This window comes from Carassius auratus, chromosome 7 (assembly GCF_003368295.1).
Source record: "Carassius auratus strain Wakin chromosome 7, ASM336829v1, whole genome shotgun sequence".
NCBI classification, from domain to species: domain Eukaryota; kingdom Metazoa; phylum Chordata; class Actinopteri; order Cypriniformes; family Cyprinidae; genus Carassius; species Carassius auratus.
This window is the reverse complement of record NC_039249.1, coordinates 32,631,313-32,653,984: the sequence shown is the minus strand read 5'-3', so window position 1 is coordinate 32,653,984 and position 22,672 is coordinate 32,631,313. Positions and strand designations below refer to the sequence as shown.

The window sequence follows — 22,672 nt, the reverse complement described above, 5'->3', positions numbered from 1 at the left end:
ATTTTTTAGAAACATATTTTCTTGGTGTATCGCTGTGAAATTGAGTGATTAACACCGACACTTCTGTCGATTGTTCTGTGTTTTGTAGTGATGGGCAACTAGCATTGATAGGAGCACAATTTGATGACTCGAACAGAATTGCTGAAACAGATGGAGAGCGCATGTCTTCCTATTAGTTATATTTTCAGTAAAGTGGAAACGGTCTCGTTCAGCGCGGGGTCGGTGGCTCTTAAAAGAGCCTTTGGGGTGTTTGTCAGCGGCGGGTTTAAGCGCGCTCTCCGCGGATGCGGCGGGCCAGCTGGATGTCTTTGGGCATGATGGTGACTCTCTTGGCGTGGATGGCGCACAGGTTGGTGTCCTCGAACAGACCGACCAGATAAGCCTCGCTGGATTCCTGCAGGGCCATGACAGCGGAGCTCTGGAAGCGCAGGTCCGTCTTGAAATCCTGAGCGATCTCTCGCACCAGACGCTGGAAAGGCAGTTTGCGGATCAGCAGCTCGGTGGACTTCTGATAGCGGCGGATCTCTCGGAGAGCCACGGTCCCGGGCCTGTAACGGTGGGGCTTCTTGACGCCGCCGGTGGCTGGGGCGCTCTTCCGGGCGGCTTTAGTAGCGAGCTGCTTCCTCGGGGCTTTGCCACCGGTGGATTTACGAGCGGTCTGCTTGGTTCTTGCCATCGCTACGATCAACTTCTCTCTCCGTTCTGAGCACGTAGAAAAATGCTCCTCTGTCTCATGCGTCTGCTTTTAAAGCGTCTTACCGTCACGAGCTTATGCCGTCATCAGTCTGCCCATGACTGCTAGCCAATGACCGCGCAGCTTGTGTTTTCAAACGGGACTGTTTGTGTTTCCCGCTCAAAATGCTTTGTTTCGGTTTACTACTTTACGCGTCATTCATTTATTTATTTATTGATTCAACTTTATTTTCAGAACAAAGATCTCTCAGCAAAACACAAAACAGTACAATAAAATAAACACTTTCTCGTTGGTGACTGATAGAGCACCGCTGTAGGCCTATGTTTTGACAAAAGCATTATAATAGCATTCTATGAACCTTCCAACAGAGAATAAATGTATACATCAAATTTATCATGAAAGCATGGTACTTCAGTCTTACAGAACACATGCTCTGCTCCATCTTGGGTTTTCAGCAGGCATTAAAAAGTGCTGGTGAAAGTAGACTTTCTTCTGCACTCCGTTACTCCGAGTACATCCTTTTGTCGGTCTTAAATTACTGAACAGATTCGTTACCCAAGTGAATAAGAGTCAAGAGTTAACAGTAATAGTTAAGGTACGTTTAGTTAGCGCATTTTTTATCTTATGTAAGCACACACATGGTGTGTGTTAGTGAAATAAAGGAAGTAGTGAAATAAAGGAAGTAGTGAAATAAAGGAAGTAGTGAAATAAAGGAAGTAGTGAAATAAAGGAAGTAGTGAAATAAAGGAAGTAGTGAAATAAAGTAAATCGCTCTCTGTCAGATGAAGTGGGTGGCTCTTAAAAGAGCCTTTGTGTTTAGAAGCAGAGCGGACTCTGTTTACTTGGCTTTGGCGGGTTTCTCGGTCTTCTTGGGCAGCAGCACGGCCTGGATGTTGGGCAGCACGCCGCCCTGAGCGATGGTCACTCGACCCAGGAGTTTGTTGAGCTCCTCATCATTGCGCACCGCCAGCTGCAGGTGACGGGGAATGATGCGGGTCTTCTTGTTGTCTCTCGCGGCGTTTCCAGCCAACTCCAGGATCTCAGCGGTCAGATACTCGAGCACAGCCGCCAGATAGACGGGAGCTCCGGCACCGACGCGCTCTGCGTAGTTCCCTTTGCGGAGAAGTCTGTGAACACGGCCGACGGGGAACTGCAGCCCTGCCCTGGAGGAGCGAGTCTTAGCCTTCGCTCTCGCTTTGCCACCGGTTTTTCCTCTTCCGCTCATTTTCAATTTTCAAATATTTCAACTTCAAGAAAGAGAAATAATAGCGTTCTGAAACACGCTGTGCTGGTTTTAAAAGAGCGTGCCAGTCGTCCATTGGTTTAGACCTTGTAAGATTTTAAACCAATCAATTAACTTCCCTCCAACATCCACCGACAAAGCCACGCCTCCACATCTGCGCGCGGACTGAGCAGCATTTCAGATAAAAATAAGTAAATAAACATACCATTTCTGATTAAACACATGAGGACAGAAAACATTAGAAACAAGAAAGTATGATGGGTGTTGGATAAGTTTTGCTTTTTTTTTTAAATAAGGAAAACAAGCAGCAAATGAATAGAGTGCAAGCCTAAAAGAGACAAGCTTGTTAAAGTTAGAGGGTCATATTAAGATGGAAAATATGAGATGTGTTTCTTGAAGATGGCTAATGACTCAGCTGCTGGGATTGAGTTGAGCAGGAACTCCAGGAGAAAACATTTAATTTAAAAGTAACAGTGAGCTTCTAGAGACAATCGAGAGTATATAAAACGATATATATACAGTGGGGATCGAAAGTTTGGGGACCCTTTGCAGGTTCTGTGAAAATGCAAGTAATTTTCAAAAAATAAGAGAGATCATACTAAATGCATGTTATATTTTATTTAGTACTGTCATGAGTAAGATATTGTACATAAAATATATTAACATTTACTCCACTAGACAAAATAAATGCTGAAATTATTAAAATAACCCCACTCAAAAGTTTGGGAACCCTTGGTTCTTAGCACTGTGTTCTGTTACCTGATGATCCTCGACTGTCTTTCTGTTTTGTGATGGTTGTGCATGAGTCCCTTGTTTGTTCTGAACAGTTAAACTGAGCAGCGTTCTTCAGAAAAAATCTTTAAGCTCCTGCAGATTCTTCAATTTTCCAGCATCTTTACATATTTGAACCCTTTCCAGCAGTGACTGTATGATTTTGAGATACATCTTATCACACTGAGGACATTTGAGGGACTCAAACACAACTATTAAAAAAGATTCAAACATTCACTGATGCTCCAGAAGGAAACAAGATGCATTAAGAGCTGGGGGGTGAAAACTTTTGAACACGATGAAGATGGCCAAATTTTTCTTATTTTGTTGAAATATAATTTTTTTCCATTTAGTTCTGCCCTTCGTAAGCAACAGAAGATACTTGTATGTTTCCCGGTACACAAATTAAGTACAATTTACATTGATCTTCAAATTCCAAAAGTTTTCACCCCCCAGCTCTTAATGCATCTTGTTTCCTTCTGGAGCATCAGTTAATGTTTGATATCTATAATATTTATATAATATTGATATTGATAATCTATATTTAATCAGGTTAAAATCAATGTTTAGTAGTAGTAGTGTGTGTGTGTGTGTGTGTGTGGTTAGAGATGGTTAGAGGGTTGGACTCCAAATCGAAGGGTTGTGGGTTCTAGTCTCGGGCCGGCAGGAATTGTGGGTGGGGGGAGTGCATGTACAGTTCTCTCTCCACCTTCAATACCACGACTTAGGTGTCCTTGAGCAAGACATCGAACCCCCAACTGCTCCCCGGGCGCCGCAGCATAAATGGCTGCCCACTGCTCCGGGTGTGTGTTCACAGTGTGTGTGTGTGTGTGCACTTCGGATGGGTTAAATGCAGAGCACAAATTAGGAGTATGGGTCACCATACTTGGCTGAAAGTCACGTCAGTTTAACTTTCATATACACACACACACTAAACATTGTTTTTAACCTGATTAAATATATATTGCTGATCCATTACAGCTGTTCACATTAATACTTCTTTTGTTATGCTTTTAACGTGTAAAACATGAGTCAATTTAAATGAAGATGGTATTATTATAAATGCGTGACTTTCTTTTGCTCTTTCTTCAGAGTTTGTGGGTGGCTCTGAAAAGAGCCGTTGGGGAAGAAAACAGAAGAGTTTTATTTCTTCTTGGGAGCTGCCTTTTTAGGCTTGGCAGCTTTAGGCTTTGCCGTCTTGGGTTTGGCGGTCTTCGCCTTTTTGGGGCTCTTGGCTGCTTTCTTGGGCGCCGCGGGCTTCTTCGCTTTCTTGGGGCTCTTCGTCGCCTTCTTGGGGCTCTTTGTGGCCTTCTTAGCGGCGGCGGGTTTCTTGGCTTTCTTGGGGGATTTCTTAGCGGCGGGCTTCTTTGCAGCTGCGCTCTTGGGCTTCTTGGCAGCAGCGGGTTTCTTGGCCGCGGGCTTCTTGGCTTTAGGAGCCGCTTTCTTCTTGGTCTCGGTCTGCTTCTTGCTGATCTTGAAGGAGCCGGAGGCGCCGGTCCCTTTGACCTGCAGCAGGGCGCCTTTAGTCACCAGGCTCTTGAGGGCGAGCTTGACGCGGGAGTTGTTCTTCTCCACGTCGTAGCCGCCGGCGGCGAGAGCTTTCTTCAGGGCGGCGAGGGACACTCCGCTCCTCTCCTTGGACGCGGACACGGCTTTGAGGATCAGCTCACTGACGCCGGGACCTGCTTTCTTGGCTTTGGCGGCGGACTTCTTCTTGGGCGCTTTGGCCGGCGGAGCGGCGGCTGCTGGAGCGGTTTCTGCCATTTCTCGGAGCGGAATCACAGTCTTTCAAACACTGAGTTCAATGAGTGTCGCTCGAGCAGCGCTGCGCTCTTAAACAACACATGAGAACCTTATAGACTCAACCCGCCCGCTCGCTGTCTGCGCGCCTCCGAGAGCCGCTCGCGCTTGTGTTTTCTTCTCCTACATTTAGGGGCAAAACTCGAGTGTTAACATAGTTAAGCGCAGTAGAAACAAAGTCAACACCAAGCAGAGGTTCTTGGCTTTCTGTGGAGACTAAAACCCGCGGCGAGGAAATGTTTGTTTCTCCCCGGTCAGATCAAACTCGAGGCGAGCATCAGCCACGGAACAGAGCCGAGTGTAAATCTAATGCTATATTTAAGTGTTAAAGGTTGAAGAAACACCGAAATAGTCCTCTGTGTGTTTCAGAAACAGTTTGAGAGTGGTTTAGTTGCATGAGCATCAGTGAGTGTCTTGTGCAGTGTTTGATACAGCTGTAGTTTTGGGCAGCTTGAAGCACAAACAGGTCCGGGGCTCCTCATCCTTTATTCAGCCGATAGACTACATGAAATGCTAATATGACCGATGTTTTAATTGAATTAACACCAACAATAGTTATAGTAATGTATATCTGATCACTTCAGTATTATTTCGGTAAAAACATCTTCAGTGGCTGATGTACAAAGTGAGCTAGATCCCGGTCGGCGTTTCAACCTTGAAACAACGTCAGATACCAGGGTTGAATCAACGTAGAATTACCTTTCGATTTAGCAAATTGGATCAACGGTGATATTGTGACGTTGTTTCACCGTTTTACCTTCATCAACGGGTGAATTATGGCCGTCATGGAGACCTTGGATTAACGTTGAATGATGTGTTAATTTTGCAATGTAAATCGATGTTGATTGGCCGTCGTACCGTGCACCACAAATACACAACTCAGTTACCAGGAAGTTTTTTAAGTAAATTAAACTTATCCGGGTTTACTAATATATATATATATATATATATATATATATATATATATATATATATATATAGTTATAAAAACTATAAACTATATATACAGTTTTCAAAGCCAATCTATCTGCTCCCCATTCCTGACCTGAAATACATTAAATTCACAACTCGCTTACATCTTCCCACCATTTATTCAATATGCTCTCTCCAATTTATTCTATTATCAAACCAAACTCCTAGAAATCTTACTGTACTTACACGCTCTAATTATTTTTTGTATATAATTTTAACTTAACATCCATATTCCTCCTCATTTTAGTAAAAACTATTACTTTTGTCTTTTCCACTGAAAACTTAAAACCATTTTTCCCTGACCACTTTTCTACTTCATTTAGCGCATGTTGAATTTTCTTTAGGTTATACTCTATATTCTTTCCTCTAAACCAGATAGCCCCATCATCAGCAAACAATGATTTCCCCAGACTTCTATCAATCCTTGAAAAAAAAAGAAAACATCATTAATCATGATAATAAATAAAAGTGGACTAATTACACTGCCCTGAGGTGTACCATTATCAGTTATTCCACTTGAAGATATACTGTAGCTCCACCCATCTTTACTCTAATACTTCTTCCAATTAAAACTCTTTAATCCAATTATACAATCTTCCTTTTATACTCATCTTCTGCAACTTTATTAGTAACCCCTCTTTCCACAACATATCATAGGCCTTTTCTATATCAAATAAAACAGCAATGACACTTTCCTTATTTATAAATGCCTTTCTTATTTAATCTTCTAATAATACTATTGGACCCATAGTCCCTCTACCACACCTGAACCCACTTTGATAAGAAGAAAACCAGTTCATTTTTTTTTTTTCAGATGATGAGTCAATCTGTCAGTTAACATTCTCTCTATTACCTTACATAAATGAGAAGTTAAAGCTATTGGAAGATAATTTATAGGATTACTTGGATCTTTCCTAGGCTTTTTAATAGGTATAATTAGTGCTTCCTTCCAACTTAATTATACCTTCCATCCATATTCTATTATAAAATGTTAAAATCACTTCCATAGAAATTTCACTAAAATGCTTCATCATACAAAAACTTAATTCCATCCATTCCTGTAGTAGATTGTTTTATTCTTCTTACTGCATTCTTTAACTCACTCATAGAAAATAATAGATCTAACAAATTATCCTCAGCCTCTTTTTTCTTCTTTATTTCAGGATATTCCTTCATCACAACCTCTCTCATTTTCTGTTCAGTCAAATTTTCTGAGCTATTTACATTAATAAATGCCTTTAAAAACATTTCCACTTTATCTCCATCCTCCACAGCTATTTCTCCCTCCATACTTAAAACTGGATATCCATTACTCTTTTGAATCCCTTTCATTTTCTTAATCATGCCCCATACCTCCTCTACTGGTGTATTCTTCCCTATTTCATCACAATAAGCCATCCAATACTCGTTCTTAGCTTTCCTTACAATCTTCCTTACCTCAGCTTGTGCTTTTTTATACTCTATTAAATCTTGGAAATTATGTGTTTTCTTAACTATGCTAAATGCTTTCCTTTTCCTTCTTACTGCACTTGCACAATCTTATTCTTCCTACCTCCTTTCCTCTTCGGTACATTTATTTGCTGCTGCTCTAATGGCATAAACAATATCATCACTTATCATTTCTACAGATCTATCTATAATATTCTTCAATCCATCTTCACTCAGACTCATGAATTCTTCCCAATTCGCTTTATCAAACCCCCATCTACCAATATTTCCTTGATTCCCCTTACTTCCTCTCACATTTACATTAACATATATCATTATTGGATAGTGATCACTCCCAATAGTATCTTGTCGCAATATTTCCCACTCAGCACTCCATGCAATTGAATCAGACACCATTGTTAGATCCAGCACAGACTCTTTACCTGTAGCCACATCTATTCTTGTACTACCCCCATTATTCAGACATACCAAACTCCTCCGATCTATCAAATCTTCCATCACCATTCCATTAGAATCTGTCTCTAAACCTCCCCAAATCACCCTATCTTCATTAAGACCCTCTATTTGTTCTAATTCACGCAACACTAATTTCTTACAAGGACTATAAAAGTTTATTATAACATACTTTTCCCCATTCACTAATACCTCCACTACAACATACTCTTGTGCTACACCTTTGCCTAATGATCTATAATGCATGCCTTCCTTAATCAGAGTAAATACACCCTACACCATTACCCTCCTCTCGATCTCTTCTCTCACTCACATATCGTTTAATAACAAAATCAAATCTAGGTTTAAGCCATGACTCTTGTATATGAGATCCGGTTTAACTTCCATCTCATTAATAACACTTTTAAACTCCAACCCATTAGCCCATTGGCGTAGGTTTGGACTCAGCTTTGGTGGGGACACCCCCAGAAGATTTATATTCTTCTTCGTTAGTTTTTATTGGCAGTTGGCAAACAAGTTGAGTGATGCGCGATGCATTACCATCCGCCACCACGCACAGTAATAGAGCTTTTTGTTTTTTTTGTACCGCTCCAGTCTGACAGACTGAGAGAAAATGAAACAAAGTTGAAGTTGTTTATAAAAAAATGATTCGGGGTTTTTGGCACACACACACACACACACAGGAAACAACATAATACATACGTCAAATGCGCACATATGTAAATATTAATTTAATTTGCTCTAATAAATCATATCTGTCAATTTTTTTTTATGAAAAAAAGAAACAAAGGACAACTATCGATTGTTTCTTGCTCGATCTAGGGGGGGGGGTGTCATGTGACGCGCAGCTGGTTTCAGTTAGGTCCTGTAGGCAACTGTAAAACGTCTCCCTTAAGCATTTGTGTTGTAATACTTTCCGTTGTATGAGTACAATAGAGATCATCTCATCATGTCTGGAAGAGGCAAAGGCGGTAAAGGTCTCGGGAAAGGAGGCGCTAAGCGTCATCGTAAGGTGCTGCGCGATAACATCCAGGGAATCACCAAACCCGCCATTCGTCGTCTAGCTCGCCGCGGCGGAGTCAAGCGCATCTCCGGTCTGATCTACGAGGAGACCCGCGGTGTGCTGAAGGTGTTCCTGGAGAACGTGATCCGCGACGCCGTCACCTACACCGAGCACGCCAAGAGAAAGACCGTCACCGCCATGGACGTTGTGTACGCGCTCAAACGACAGGGACGCACCTTGTACGGCTTCGGAGGATAAACCGCTTCGGATCAGAGAACAAACCCAACGGCTCTTTTAAGAGCCACCCACACTCTCACTTAAAGAGCTCATGGTGCTGCATATTATACGAAAAGTGTTTATACAGCCGTTACAAATAGTTTAGTGTTATGGATCTGATAGGTCGTTGTTGTTTTTAAAGATGCTTTAAGCATCAGTGCATTTTAGACGTTTACGTTAAAATAAAAAGTTTTATTAACTTTTCTTTATTCCGTTTAAGAGAAAGAATATCTGATTTAAGGCTTAAAGTTTAAGGTTACATACGTAGAATTATTTCGGCAAATAAAGGCGAATCTATTTTAATCAAAGGGCTTTTTATTTTAAATTTCTTTAAACTATAACAACCGAGCTCCAGGTCAAGATATATTTGATTATATAGCGCTTTTAACGATAAAGATTGTGTCAAAGCAGCTTTGCAGTATTACATATGAAAATTGTGTTAATAATGCAAAAGAACAATAGTAAGCACTCAATGTTAAACAATCGATACTTTTTGGCTATTTTTCCTTTGTAATTTCCTTAATGGATTTATAATAGTTAAACAATTTGTGCATGATATTTATCTAAAACTACTTATTTTCTCAAAATATATACATAAAAAAAAAAAAAAAAATAGCGAGAAATGAAACAAACAACCCAGTCGGGTAGGTGTCGTTCAAACGTGGTGTGGTGTGGTGGGTGGGGCTATAATTTAAGCGCCTGTGATTGGCTCTATTTCCAGTTAAGTAACGACTTGAATGGTCCAATTAAATGCAAGTTTATGGGTCTGACCAATAAAAACACGGAACCACAAGGTCCCACAAAATTAACATAGACTAGTGAATAACTAGCCCTGTATGAATTCAGTCCGCTACTGATTTCTGAGAGATTGAATCGGAAACAACATCATGCCTGAACCAGCAAAGTCCGCGCCGAAGAAAGGCTCCAAGAAGGCCGTCACTAAGACCGCTGCGAAAGGAGGAAAGAAGCGCAGAAAGTCCAGGAAGGAGAGCTACGCCATCTACGTGTACAAAGTGCTGAAGCAGGTTCATCCTGACACCGGGATCTCTTCGAAGGCGATGGGCATCATGAACTCTTTCGTCAACGACATCTTCGAGCGCATCGCCGGTGAGTCGTCTCGTCTCGCTCACTACAACAAGCGCTCCACCATCACTTCCCGAGAGATCCAGACCGCCGTGCGTCTGCTGCTGCCCGGGGAGCTGGCCAAACACGCCGTGTCCGAGGGCACCAAGGCCGTCACCAAGTACACCAGCTCCAAGTAGAGCAGTCCGACCCCGAGACACACCCCAAAGGCTCTTTTAAGAGCCACCCATCCACTCACTCGAAGAGCTATTTTACTTTTATCTTCCAGTCATAGATGAAGTGAAGATGACCTAAACCGTCTGTTACTTTTGTAATCATTCTACAGAAACCTCCACTTTCGCTATGGCAGATAGTGATGGGAAGTCACTATCTGCTCCGCTCCCAAAGAAGAGCCAGCTCTATCGACTCCTGAATGGCTTTTAATTTAGGATTTTTTTTTTTTTTTTCGTAAACCTTTGTTTTACCATAATTTTGCAAAAATGAATGGTTTGTGTGTTGAAACCCCTTTCATGTGCAGCGTTTTTATGACTATCCTTATAATTGTTTCCATGGGACTGCACCCACCCAAGCTCCTGTTAGTGATGGGATTTATGGCTCTTTGAGGGGATCCGGATCTTCGCGATCCGTTCCTTTCAAAGAGCCGTTCAAAAGAATGGCTCTTTTGGCTCTTTTTAAATATTTAGTCAGTTTTAAGAAGCCAGCTTGGGGGCATCTCAGTTTATCCTGGAAATAATCACTGGGAGGTATTATGAGGTGAGATTTGTAGTCAAATAATTAAAGCTCAGATATCACACACCAATATCCGAGTTTGAATTATTCTGAAATCTTGATTGTTACCTCATTTCTCATGTGTGGACTATATTCCATAGGGTTGCACAAATCCCTCTGCTTAGACAGTGACATCATTATTTTGATTTACCTTTAGTACAAAGTGTGTGTGTGTGTGTGTGTGTGTGTAAAACTACGTTGACTTATGTTATTCATACAATACCTACTCACAAATAAACATAAAAAACAAAGCCGGCTGCAATGAATTTCTGTGCAAAACAGCTTTTACTACAAACACTTCCACACAAGAACATTGTTATCACACAAGAACATTTTGATAGAAAACTTTTTTTTTTTAAAAGTAGATAAAATTAGAATAAATAAAATGGAAATGTCTACATACTACATACTATTACTACTGTAAACTTTGCAAATAGGACATCAGCCCCTTCAAGTCAATGAACAATAACAAAGTGGGCTGCAATGAATGTCTGTGGAAAACAGCTTTTAGTGAAACATTTCTATACAAGTACAGTATCACAAAAGAACATTTTTAATGATTTTAAAATAAGTTTTAAATGAACACAAAATGCAATGTAAATGCATGCACAACTAATAACTAATATCATCACGCTATAAAGGGTTGGCCTGCGCTGGGTGCGCCCCTCCCCCTATAACTGTTCTGTCTCCTGGAGGAGCTATTTTGTATGAACACGCATAGGAAAAAAGAACGATAGAAAGAACGGCTCCTCTCCAGTCGCGACTCGGCTCCCATCGTTCATGTTTATGAGCCGTTCAAAAGAATCGGTTCGTTCGCGAACGTCACAACTCTAGCTCCTGTCAAACACCGCGACACGCACGTTTGCAACAACATTTTCACCGGAGAAAGAGATAAACGCTTAGAAAAGTCCATATAGCAAGCATGATGCCTTCTATTTCTAGATGACAAAGGTTACCGGTACTGACACTATGACAAAGGTTACCGGTTACCGGTACTTATCTGAACTAACGTCATGATCACTGCCACTAGATATAAAGAACACAAAAAAGTGTCAAAGTGCACTGCTGCTCGTAGACTAGCTCCAGTGCTCATTGCTGCGATGCTAAATGATAGCTGCATCATACTAGACTGAGGCTACCTTTCCTTGACTTCTCCCCAACGTTACGTCATCACCGAGTTGCGTAAAAAACGTTACTACCAAAAACTTAAAAAATAGGTTTTCAAGACCATTTCAAAAATGATATGCATATCTTGAGTGATTTATGTACCCATTAATCGAAAGTGGTGGTTAACCTGCAACATGGCCTTTAATCACGTGACAGCCCCATGCGCTAAACCCAATGCACTCTGAGCCGGAAAGAGAATTGATTGATCTTTCAGTTCTTCGGATTGTTCGTTCTTTTGTCCCGTGATGTGACAACATTGGCTAGAGTAATTAGTTCATTTACAACTTTCCTTACAAAATGGGTGTGTGGTACTTATTTATTATTAGTATTATTTACTCTTACAGTAACGTGATGCATTTCTGGTTTCAAATTGTTGCTTTTAATTTCTGTCATGATGGTACTTTTCCATAACACTGAATGTGGAAATAAAGAGTTGGTTATGCTTAAAATGTTGATCTTTTTTTCTGTCTGTTTGTTTTTGTTTAATTGTGTAGTTATTAAATCAGATTGTCTGTGTAAACCATACTTTTGTAACATATGACACTTTATAAACATTAAAAAAACACTGTGTACATACTTTTCAATTGTTGTTTATTGTTTAATTTAGCACCAGACAAGCTTTGTTACAAAGAGGACAACTATTCCAAAATAAATTTAAATAATAATAAAAATTACCTTTAAATTCACAAAAATATTGCACAACAAGCTAGTCTTTTTATAAATAAGCTTTAAATTAAATAACACACTGTGGCTATATTTTTAGGACTTGCTTTAAGGCATGTTTGCATTAAAAAAAAAAACAAGCTCCCTGACCTTGGATGGGCTGAGTCTGTGAGTTCTTCTATCTGAGATAATCAGCCCAGTTTTAGAAATAATTATTTCAGATGGCACGGATGTGGCCACAATGCAAAGTCTTGTCTTTGTGACTTCAGAAAGGCTTGTGTATACTGGTGAACATCTCCTCCACCAGGCCAGAGGGTCTGATGTGCGGGGTAAGAGTGGCTCTGCAAGGTTGGCCCGCATCTCCATCATAGCATCTGAGGTCTGAAGAGGCAGCAGAAGGCTCAAACTTGCTACCCTCTCGTCAAAGTCTTCCCAAAACATGGCCCCTGCACTGGCAGTCGCACCAGGATCTGAAGCTGGGTTAAAACTGTTAAAGCTGAAGTTATCATAACCTTAATGTTTTAAACTGACATTAATAATTCAAATTCAAAATATTATTTGCTTTTAATGTATGACATTATGTCCTTTTTTGAGAAATCTTCTTATACATATATTACAACAATATGTCAAGTCTGCCTAGGAAAAGCAATTATTATACCAGCAAACTCAAAACTGGAGTAAAAATGAACAAACTAGTCTATAAATACTTTTTATTGTAAGCTTTGATTATTATATTATTATATAGCCTAGTGTTTATTTACCAATAGACAGTCAAAAAGACAAATTAATCAATATTTTATTTATGACAGGGTTTTATTTATTTATAAAATAATAACAAACCACAGATCCTCAACAAACAGTAACAAAAACACAGTGACAGAAATGTCAGAAATAGCGCATGGGTCTGTCACGTGATTAAGGAACGAGTCAAACTCGACCCGAAAGACTCGTGAGATGAACTAATCAATTCTCTTAATGGCTCAAGACCGCGTTGGTTTCGCGTATAGGTCTGTCACGTGGTTAAGGAATGAATTAAACCCGAAGACTTCTTGTCAAATAAGAGGTGAGATGAGCTAATCACAGACTGAAGACCCAGGTAAAGAATTATTATTTTTTTCTGTATCTCATAACCTTTTAGTTTTGTATTATATGTAGTGTGATCAACGTTTGCTTAAGTACTAGATGTGTTGGGGAAGTAACATAATTTGTATTACATTTTGCTAAAATGAACAAAATGAATGAATGACTCGAAAAAAGATTCGTTCATTTTGCTGAACAGACTCAAAAGTCTGAGTCGGTAAAATGATCCGAACTTCCCATCACTAGTGGAGTGCCGCTTCATCCCCCTCTCTGTTTTTACATAATGTTATGATCCCATAAACTCGCATCTGATTGGCCGCGATGCGATTGCTGACCAATAAAAACAAAGTTCTGCCTTGAGGTAAGCAGCCAAAGGAAAAAAAAAAACCTGGCAGCTGGCTCTCACTCGATGCGAGTCGGCTCTTCTGATTCAGAATCAGAAATCAGAATCAGAAAGAGCTTTATTGCCAAGTATGCTTACGCATACAAGGAATTTGTTTTAGTGACATAAGCTTCCAGTACACAGAGACAACAACACACAGAAAAAAACAAAAACAAAAAAAAAACAAAGAGAGATTTACAATTTGACAAATAAATAAGTGTATAAACAATTGTGCTCTAAATGATAATGGAATAGGATTGAGTGAGATGCAGGAATGTTCTAGGATGGAGGGTTAACAAATAAATATAAGGATATTGCACGTTTATAAGCATAAGTAGGGAACATTTAACTGTTCATGAGGTAGATTGCCTGGGGGAAGAAACTGTTCTTGTGCCTTGCTGTTCTGGTGTTTGCGGCTCTGAGGCGCCGGCCAGATGGCAAAAGTTCAAAGATGGGGTGACTTGGACGTGAGGGATCCAGAGTGATTTTCTGAGCCCTTTTCCTCACTCTGGATGTCTACAGTTCTTGAAGGGTGGGCAGGGGAGCACCAGTAATCCTTTCAGCTGTCCGAACAGTTCTCTGTAGTCTTCTGATGTCTGATTTTGTTGCTGAACCAAACCAGACAGTTATTGAAGTACAGAGGACAGACTCAATGACGGCCGAGTAGAACTGTTTCAGCAGCTCCTGTGGCAGGTTAAACTTCCTCAGCTGGCGAAGGAAATACAACCTTTGCTGGGCCTTTTTAATGGATTCAATGTGATTGTCCCACTTCAGGTCCTGAGAGATGGTGGTTCCCAGGAACCTGAATGACTCCACTGCAGTCACAGTGCTGTTCATGATGGTGAGTGGGGGGAGTGCAGGGGGGTTTCTCCTAAAGTCCACGATCATCTCCACTGTTTTGAGCGTGTTCAGCTCCAGGTTGTTAAGACTGCACCAGACAGCCAGCTGCTCAACCTCTTGTCTGTAAGCAGACTCATCACCGTCCTGGATGAGGCCGATGACTGTAGTGTCGTCTGCAAACTTTAGGAGCTTGACAAAGGGGTCTTTAGAGGTGCAGTCTTTGGTGTACAGGGAGAAGAGCAGAGGGGAGAGAACGCAGCCCTGGGGGACACCAGTGTTGGTGGAGCAGCTGTTTGATGTGAATTTCCCCAGTCTCACTAACTGTTGCCTATCTGTCAGAAAGCTGGTGATCCACTGACAGATAGAGCTAGGAACAGAGAGCTGGGTCAGTTTGGTCTGAAGGGCTGTTGGGATGATGGTGTTGAAAGCCAAACTAAAGTCCACAAATAGGATCCTCACATAAGTCCCTGTTTTGTCCAGATGTTGCAGGATGAAGTGCAATCCCATGTTGATTGCATCATCCACGGACCTGTTTGCTCGGTAAGCAAACTGGAGGGGGTCCAGTAAGGGTCCAGTGATGTCCTTCAGATAACCCAGAACCAGTTTTTCAAACGACTTCATGACGACAGATGTTAGAGCCACAGGTCTGTAGTCGTTAAGTTCTGCTATCTTGGGTTTCTTTGGGATGGGGATGATGGTGGAGCGTTTGAAGCAGGAAGGCACTTCACACAACTCCAGGGATCTGTTGAAGATCTGTGAAAAGATGGGGGCCAGCTGGTCAGCACAGGTTTTCTGACAGGCTGGTGTAACGACATCTGGGCCTGGTGCTTTTCTTCTTTTGTTCTTCCTGAAGACCTGGCGCACATCATCTTCACAGATTTGAAGAGCAGGAGGTGTGGAGAGTGGGATTGCAGGAGGTGTTGATGGATGTGTAGGGAGATGGTCAGAATGGGTGATGGGGGTTTCAAATCTGCAATAAAACTCATTCAGGTCGTTAGCAAGTCGTTGATTAGCTTCAGTGCAAGGGGATGGTGTCTTGTAGTTCGTGATGGCTCTTATACCTCTCCACACTGAAGTTGAGTCGTTGGAAGTAAACTGGTCTTCCAACTTTTTAGCGTAGGTCTTTTTAGCCGCTCTGATCTCTTTGTTCAGTGTGTTCCTGGCCTGATTGTACAAGACCCTGTCCCCATTTCTATAGGCATCCTCTTTGGCCTGACGAAGATGTCTGAGTTTTACTGTAAACCATGGCTTATCATTGTTGAATATTAAATAAGTCCTGGTAGGAATGCATATATCCTCACAGAAACTAATATAGGATGTTACAGTCTCTGTGAGTTCGTCCAGATCGGTGGTAGCAGTATGGAGTGAGATTCATGCCAAAACCTCACACACACACACAAAATGTGTTTTACTCACGCCCAACGATTCACAAACAAACTCAGTGTGGTTTGCAAATACAAAACATCACTCACAAACTAATGCATTTTGTTCTGCAAATAAAAAACGTAGCTATCAAACAAATACAGTACGTTTTACATATACAAAGAAACGTATGTCTTCGTATATCCTCCAAGTACAAACTAAAATCTTTCAAGTACAAAACAAAATCTTTCAAATACAAAACAAAATCCTTCAAGTACAAAACAAAAATCCTTCAAGTACAAAACAAAATCCTTCAAGTACAAAACGAAATTTTACAAGTACGAAAAACTGTCACGTGACTTTTGGCACAAAGTTTTCGCCTTGCTGATCCACACGCAAATGCCTTCAGATCCACACACGCTAGTAAACTGTCATGTAATTCCACAACAGCAGGTGGCGCTATAAGCGACTTGCTTGGCGCCGCCACCGACATGGAAACAGGAGAGAACAAGAAACGCTAGCGTCAGGGACGTTTTGAACACGATGAGCGGCCAGCAGGTGAGTTTCCAGTCATTGCTGGTGAAAAATCAGCCTGAAGGGGTTGTTATTCGCTATAACAACCGCCTCGCTATACACGATCCCACTTATTACATTGCTACCTACAAAATAAATAAATAATTTGACAAAATGTATTGATTTTAAAATCGATTGTATTGCTTCCGCTAAAGAAAATAGTCCGTTCCGCGTCAATATAAACGGTCTGTTTTTCATGGCAAGGGTGTGTTTAGACCTCCAAATCAACCCTGGTCTTCTCCTGCTAGTGTCTAATAGAATATAGAGGCTTTATTCCATGTCAAATCAGTCAGAATCCAGGAAAGTGGTTGCAGCAACATCTCAGATGAAGAGTTCTTATATATTATATTTGGGTCCCAAAACCAAGGCCTGTAAAAATATTCATATTTCTTGTCAGTCCTTGAGATTGTCATTTTTATAGCATCAAAAACACTATCAGAGAAGCATGTTTGGGCATTAATATCTTAAAGTGTTATTCATAGCCTCACCACATTTTGCAGGATGGAAGACAAACATGTTCTTAGTATAACTGAACCAAAGTTTGTACTGCATGTCTATTGAGATTCTACAAGGCCCTAGATTTGGGTAAATAGCTAAACCCCTGGTACTGAGGGTATTATAAACTCATTTTCTGCATCCGTATGATATCAATCATTACATTTTCGTAATCATAATCATGTGTCATTATTTGAGGTCTCTATCACTAATGATATGTAATAATTGATAGCCTGATTGCACTGCAAGTCGCTTTGGATAAAAGCGTCTGCTAAATGCATACATTTAATTTTAATTTAATGGTCATGAAGATATTAAGAATGAACCAAAGTGTAGTTTTTGGTCATTTTACTGGTCATGTTCAGTTAAACCAGTATTTTTGACCTCATACATTTTTCCTCTTTTCCCCTCTCTCTAGGAACTGCTTGCACAAACAATGTTAGAGAGAATCCACACACGGCTCCAGCATATTGTCTGTCAGCAACCCCTTGACCTGGATTACCTTGAATTTGTGTGTTTTCAGGAGGCTGTTCTTTTTAGTACTGCCTCTAACCAGGTTCTCATCCCAAAAGGCATTTTAGATGCACTCACAGAGCTGCACAAGTTGGTTAAAGGCGCGGTCACACTAGACTTTAAACGTGCAAAATTATTTCGGACACCGCTGCGAATATGGGCGGGAGCAATAAAACGGTCTTTCCTCAATTATCAAAACATGGATTAATATGTGCTTGTACTGTGTCTTTTGCGACGGCATCGAAAGCGTCTTATTATATTGTACTCTCTGTATCTCTCTCTATATAAATATATACACCCCAAGCAATAAAAATTATAAAACATCCACATTCAAATATATCATCTGTTCCGGTTGACACTACAAACCATGCAGATACTTTATTTTATTTTTTATAATCTTTTAAATACGTATTATATAAAATAGGACGCTGCGCTACAGCTAAAGTTATATAGCGCTTCCTTCATTTTTGAATTTCTGTACAGAGAGGTCACACAGTGACGTATCGATCTTCTACTGGTCCCACATCTTCACGTGATGCGAATTCGCAGGTCAGAGTTCACCAAACTTGAACTTTGGAACGCAGCGAAATGCAAAATTTTTCGCATGAGCTTGCGTTTCCGGTCTGACACATTCGCATGCGTATGAATGGAAGTCAATGGAGAGAAAAGTGCAGTGTGACCGCCCCATAAGAAAGAGAAAACCAGGTCCCCATAGTAAAAAAAAAGAAAAAAAAGAGAAAGATTTTGTATTTTTTTTTTTTTTTGGTTGTTCCAACCCCCCAGATGTTTTAAGATTGTATTCACACTACAATAAAAAAATAATACAATCTACATGTGTTTGGTTTGAACATTCATTACGACATTAAGAGAGCTGAAAGTCTTAAAGTCTTAAAGTCTGCTGCTAGCACTGCTTGAGGAAAGCTATTCTTCCTGCTGCCACTGGCAGTCCTAACACGGGGCATGTCTGCTGGTCTGATTTGATTAAACAGAGAAAAATCAAACATTAGACCACCTCACTGATTTAGAAATATTTATTTGTGTTACTGTAACATCTTACAAACCAGTTATTAGCAGGGGCACTGTTCTGTAAATAAGTGTTCTTTTTGTATTTGTGCTGCATTATCATTTTATCAGGTCCTTTGCTGAGTACATTTTAGTGTAAGCCTAGTGAGTGCTGGACATACTCCACAGTAAGTAGGTAGATGTCTGAGCCATGTGATTGGGAGTGTCCCAGAGGATTTATGGCTGCCCTTAGTGGTGCCATTTGTTCATCACTCAGTACATCGTCCATCTCAGGAACAGTGACACCATGGTGTGGCTCATCAGGCAGGCCACTGTCCTCCCAGTCCAAATGTGGTAGGTACAATACCTGCAAAGACATGTAAAGTGTTTATATATGGCAGTGGTTCTCAAACATTTTTACATCAAGGACCCGGACCACATTTGATAACATTTTGTAACAAACTCCAGAAATGCACAATATTAATTCTGAGACTGAATAACATTACTTTCTTTGTCAATGTATGTTCATTGACAAAGAACCCCCCGAACCTTCCTCAAGGACCAGTGCCAAACCCATTGCCAAGTTTATTCTTACTGATTGAATATACTTTAATTAAAATAAAATCTTCGCACATACTTCATACATATAGTTCTTTTTAGCAAGGGTTAAGGGTTATTAACAAGCAGGTTATGTCCTAATTTTCAGCTTTAAAAAAAATGCAGCACCCATGTATGCTGACAGCCTGCTGGTATGATATGGATGCAGAAAATGAGTTTATAATACCCTCAGTACCAGGGATTTAGCTATTTACCCAAATCTAGGGCCTTGTAGAATCTCAATAGACATGCAGTACAAACTTTGGTTCAGTTATACTAAGAACATGTTTGTTTTCCATCCTGCAAAGTTTGGTAAGGCTATGAATAACACTTTAATGCACAAACATGGTTGTCTGATAGTGTTTTTGATGCTATAAAAATGACAATCTCAAGGACTGACAAGAAATATGAATATTTTTACAGGCCTTGGTTTTGGGACCCAAATATAATATAGAAGAACTCTTCATCTGAGATGTTGCTGCAACCACTTTCCTGGATTCTGACTGATTTGACATGGAATAAAGCCTCTATATTCTATTAGACACTAGCAGGAGAAGACCAGGGTTGATTTGGAGGTCTAAACACACCCTTGCCATGAAAAACAGACCGTTTATATTGACGCGGAACGGACTATTTTCTTTAGCGGAAGCAATACAATCGATTTTAAAATCAATACATTTTGTCAAATTATTTATTTATTTTGTAGGTAGCAATGTAATAAGTGGGATCGTGTATAGCGAGGCGGTTGTTATAGCGAATAACAACCCCTTCAGGCTGATTTTTCACCAGCAATGACTGGAAACTCACCTGCTGGCCGCTCATCGTGTTCAAAACGTCCCTGACGCTAGCGTTTCTTGTTCTCTCCTGTTTCCATGTCGGTGGCGGCGCCAAGCAAGTCGCTTATAGCGCCACCTGCTGTTGTGGAATTACATGACAGTTTACTAGCGTGTGTGGATCTGAAGGCATTTGCGTGTGGATCAGCAAGGCGAAAACTCACGTGACAGTTTTTCGTACTTGTAAAATTTCGTTTTGTACTTGAAGGATTTTGTTTTGTACTTGAAGGATTTTTGTTTTGTACTTGAAGGATTTTGTTTTGTATTTGAAAGATTTTGTTTTGTACTTGAAAGATTTTAGTTTGTACTTGGAGGATATACGAAGACATACGTTTCTTTGTATATGTAAAACGTACTGTATTTGTTTGATAGCTACGTTTTTTATTTGCAGAACAAAATGCATTAGTTTGTGAGTGATGTTTTGTATTTGCAAACCACACTGAGTTTGTTTGTGAATCGTTGGGCGTGAGTAAAACACATTTTGTGTGTGTGTGTGAGGTTTTGGCATGAATCTCACTCCATACTGCTACCACCGATCTGGACGAACTCACAGAGACTGTAACATCCTATATTAGTTTCTGTGAGGATATATGCATTCCTACCAGGACTTATTTAATATTCAACAATGATAAGCCATGGTTTACAGTAAAACTCAGACATCTTCGTCAGGCCAAAGAGGATGCCTATAGAAATGGGGACAGGGTCTTGTACAATCAGGCCAGGAACACACTGAACAAAGAGATCAGAGCGGCTAAAAAGACCTACGCTAAAAAGTTGGAAGACCAGTTTACTTCCAACGACTCAACTTCAGTGTGGAGAGGTATAAGAGCCATCACGAACTACAAGACACCATCCCCTTGCACTGAAGCTAATCAACGACTTGCTAACGACCTGAATGAGTTTTATTGCAGATTTGAAACCCCCATCACCCATTCTGACCATCTCCCTACACATCCATCAACACCTCCTGCAATCCCACTCTCCACACCTCCTGCTCTTCAAATCTGTGAAGATGATGTGCGCCAGGTCTTCAGGAAGAACAAAAGAAGAAAAGCACCAGGCCCAGATGTCGTTACACCAGCCTGTCAGAAAACCTGTGCTGACCAGCTGGCCCCCATCTTTTCACAGATCTTCAACAGATCCCTGGAGTTGTGTGAAGTGCCTTCCTGCTTCAAACGCTCCACCATCATCCCCATCCCAAAGAAACCCAAGATAACAGGACTTAACGACTACAGACCTGTGGCTCTAACGTCTGTCGTCATGAAGTCGTTTGAAAAACTGGTTCTGGGTTATCTGAAGGACATCACTGGACCCTTACTGGACCCCCTCCAGTTTGCTTACCGAGCAAACAGGTCCGTGGATGATGCAATCAACATGGGATTGCACTTCATCCTGCAACATCTGGACAAAACAGGGACTTATGTGAGGATCCTATTTGTGGACTTTAGTTTGGCTTTCAACACCATCATCCCAACAGCCCTTCAGACCAAACTGACCCAGCTCTCTGTTCCTAGCTCTATCTGTCAGTGGATCACCAGCTTTCTGACAGATAGGCAACAGTTAGTGAGACTGGGGAAATTCACATCAAACAGCTGCTCCATCAACACTGGTGTCCCCCAGGGCTGCGTTCTCTCCCCTCTGCTCTTCTCCCTGTACACCAAAGACTGCACCTCTAAAGACCCCTTTGTCAAGCTCCTAAAGTTTGCAGACGACACTACAGTCATCGGCCTCATCCAGGACAGTGATGAGTCTGCTTACAGACAAGAGGTTGAGCAACTGGCTGTCTGGTGCAGTCTTAACAACCTGGAGCTGAACACGCTCAAAACAGTGGAGATGATCGTGGACTTTAGGAGAAACCCCCCTGCACTCCCCCCACTCACCATCATGAACAGCACTGTGACTGCAGTGGAGTCATTCAGGTTCCTGGGAACCACCATCTCTCAGGACCTGAAGTGGGACAATCACATTGAATCCATTAAAAAGGCCCAGCAAAGGTTGTATTTCCTTCGCCAGCTGAGCAAGTTTAACCTGCCACAGGAGCTGCTGAAACAGTTCTACTCGGCCGTCATTGAGTCTGTCCTCTGTACTTCAATAACTGTCTGGTTTGGTTCAGCAACAAAATCAGACATCAGAAGACTACAGAGAACTGTTCGGACAGCTGAAAGGATTACTGGTGCTCCCCTGCCCACCCTTCAAGAACTGTAGACATCCAGAGTGAGGAAAAGGGCTCAGAAAATCACTCTGGATCCCTCACGTCCAAGTCACCCCATCTTTGAACTTTTGCCATCTGGCAGGCGCCTCAGAGCCGCAAACACCAGAACAGCAAGGCACAAGAACAGTTTCTTCCCCCGGGCAATCTACCTCATGAACAGTTAAATGTTCCCTACTTATGCTTATAAACGTGCAATATCCTTATATTTATTTGTTAACCCTCCATCCTAGAACATTCCTGCATCTCACTCAATCCTATTCCATTATCATTTAGAGCACAATTGTTTATACACTTATTTATTTGTCAAATTGTAAATCTCTCTTTGTTTTTTTTTGTTTTTGTTTTTTTCTGTGTGTTGTTGTCTCTGTGTACTGGAAGCTTATGTCACTAAAACAAATTCCTTGTATGCGTAAGCATACTTGGCAATAAAGCTCTTTCTGA

At 41.0% G+C, this 22,672-nt stretch overlaps 5 protein-coding genes across 5 annotated transcripts; 2 read left to right on the top strand and 3 right to left on the bottom strand.

Annotated features, from left to right (window-relative positions):
- Positions 1 to 222: 222 nt before the first annotated feature.
- On the bottom strand, positions 223 to 722 carry LOC113106526 (histone H3-like). Its single transcript, XM_026268551.1, has one exon. It carries the CDS (start codon positions 674 to 676, stop codon positions 266 to 268), a length of 411 nt encoding a protein of 136 aa, XP_026124336.1. The 5' UTR covers positions 677 to 722; the 3' UTR covers positions 223 to 265.
- Positions 723 to 801: 79 nt separating this feature from the next.
- On the bottom strand, positions 802 to 1,966 carry LOC113106527 (histone H2A-like). Its single transcript, XM_026268552.1, has one exon. It carries the CDS (start codon positions 1,917 to 1,919, stop codon positions 1,533 to 1,535), a length of 387 nt encoding a protein of 128 aa, XP_026124337.1. The 5' UTR covers positions 1,920 to 1,966; the 3' UTR covers positions 802 to 1,532.
- Positions 1,967 to 3,783: 1,817 nt separating this feature from the next.
- Positions 3,784 to 4,621, bottom strand: LOC113106525 (histone H1-like). Its single transcript, XM_026268550.1, has one exon. It carries the CDS (start codon positions 4,470 to 4,472, stop codon positions 3,852 to 3,854), a length of 621 nt encoding a protein of 206 aa, XP_026124335.1. The 5' UTR covers positions 4,473 to 4,621; the 3' UTR covers positions 3,784 to 3,851.
- Positions 4,622 to 8,308: 3,687 nt separating this feature from the next.
- On the top strand, positions 8,309 to 8,690 carry LOC113106531 (histone H4). Its single transcript, XM_026268556.1, has one exon. It carries the CDS (start codon positions 8,332 to 8,334, stop codon positions 8,641 to 8,643), a length of 312 nt encoding a protein of 103 aa, XP_026124341.1. The 5' UTR covers positions 8,309 to 8,331; the 3' UTR covers positions 8,644 to 8,690.
- Positions 8,691 to 9,486: 796 nt separating this feature from the next.
- On the top strand, positions 9,487 to 10,190 carry LOC113106528 (histone H2B). Its single transcript, XM_026268553.1, has one exon. It carries the CDS (start codon positions 9,549 to 9,551, stop codon positions 9,921 to 9,923), a length of 375 nt encoding a protein of 124 aa, XP_026124338.1. The 5' UTR covers positions 9,487 to 9,548; the 3' UTR covers positions 9,924 to 10,190.
- The last annotated feature ends 12,482 nt before the right edge of the window (positions 10,191 to 22,672 follow it).

Excerpts from the sequence above, each read along its gene's own strand:
- LOC113106526 (XM_026268551.1), bottom strand. The coding sequence starts at position 676 with ATGGCAAGAACCAAGCAGACCGCTCGTAAATCCACCGGTGGCAAAGCC.
- LOC113106527 (XM_026268552.1), bottom strand. The coding sequence starts at position 1,919 with ATGAGCGGAAGAGGAAAAACCGGTGGCAAAGCGAGAGCGAAGGCTAAG.
- LOC113106525 (XM_026268550.1), bottom strand. The coding sequence starts at position 4,472 with ATGGCAGAAACCGCTCCAGCAGCCGCCGCTCCGCCGGCCAAAGCGCCC.
- LOC113106531 (XM_026268556.1), top strand. The coding sequence starts at position 8,332 with ATGTCTGGAAGAGGCAAAGGCGGTAAAGGTCTCGGGAAAGGAGGCGCT.
- LOC113106528 (XM_026268553.1), top strand. The coding sequence starts at position 9,549 with ATGCCTGAACCAGCAAAGTCCGCGCCGAAGAAAGGCTCCAAGAAGGCC.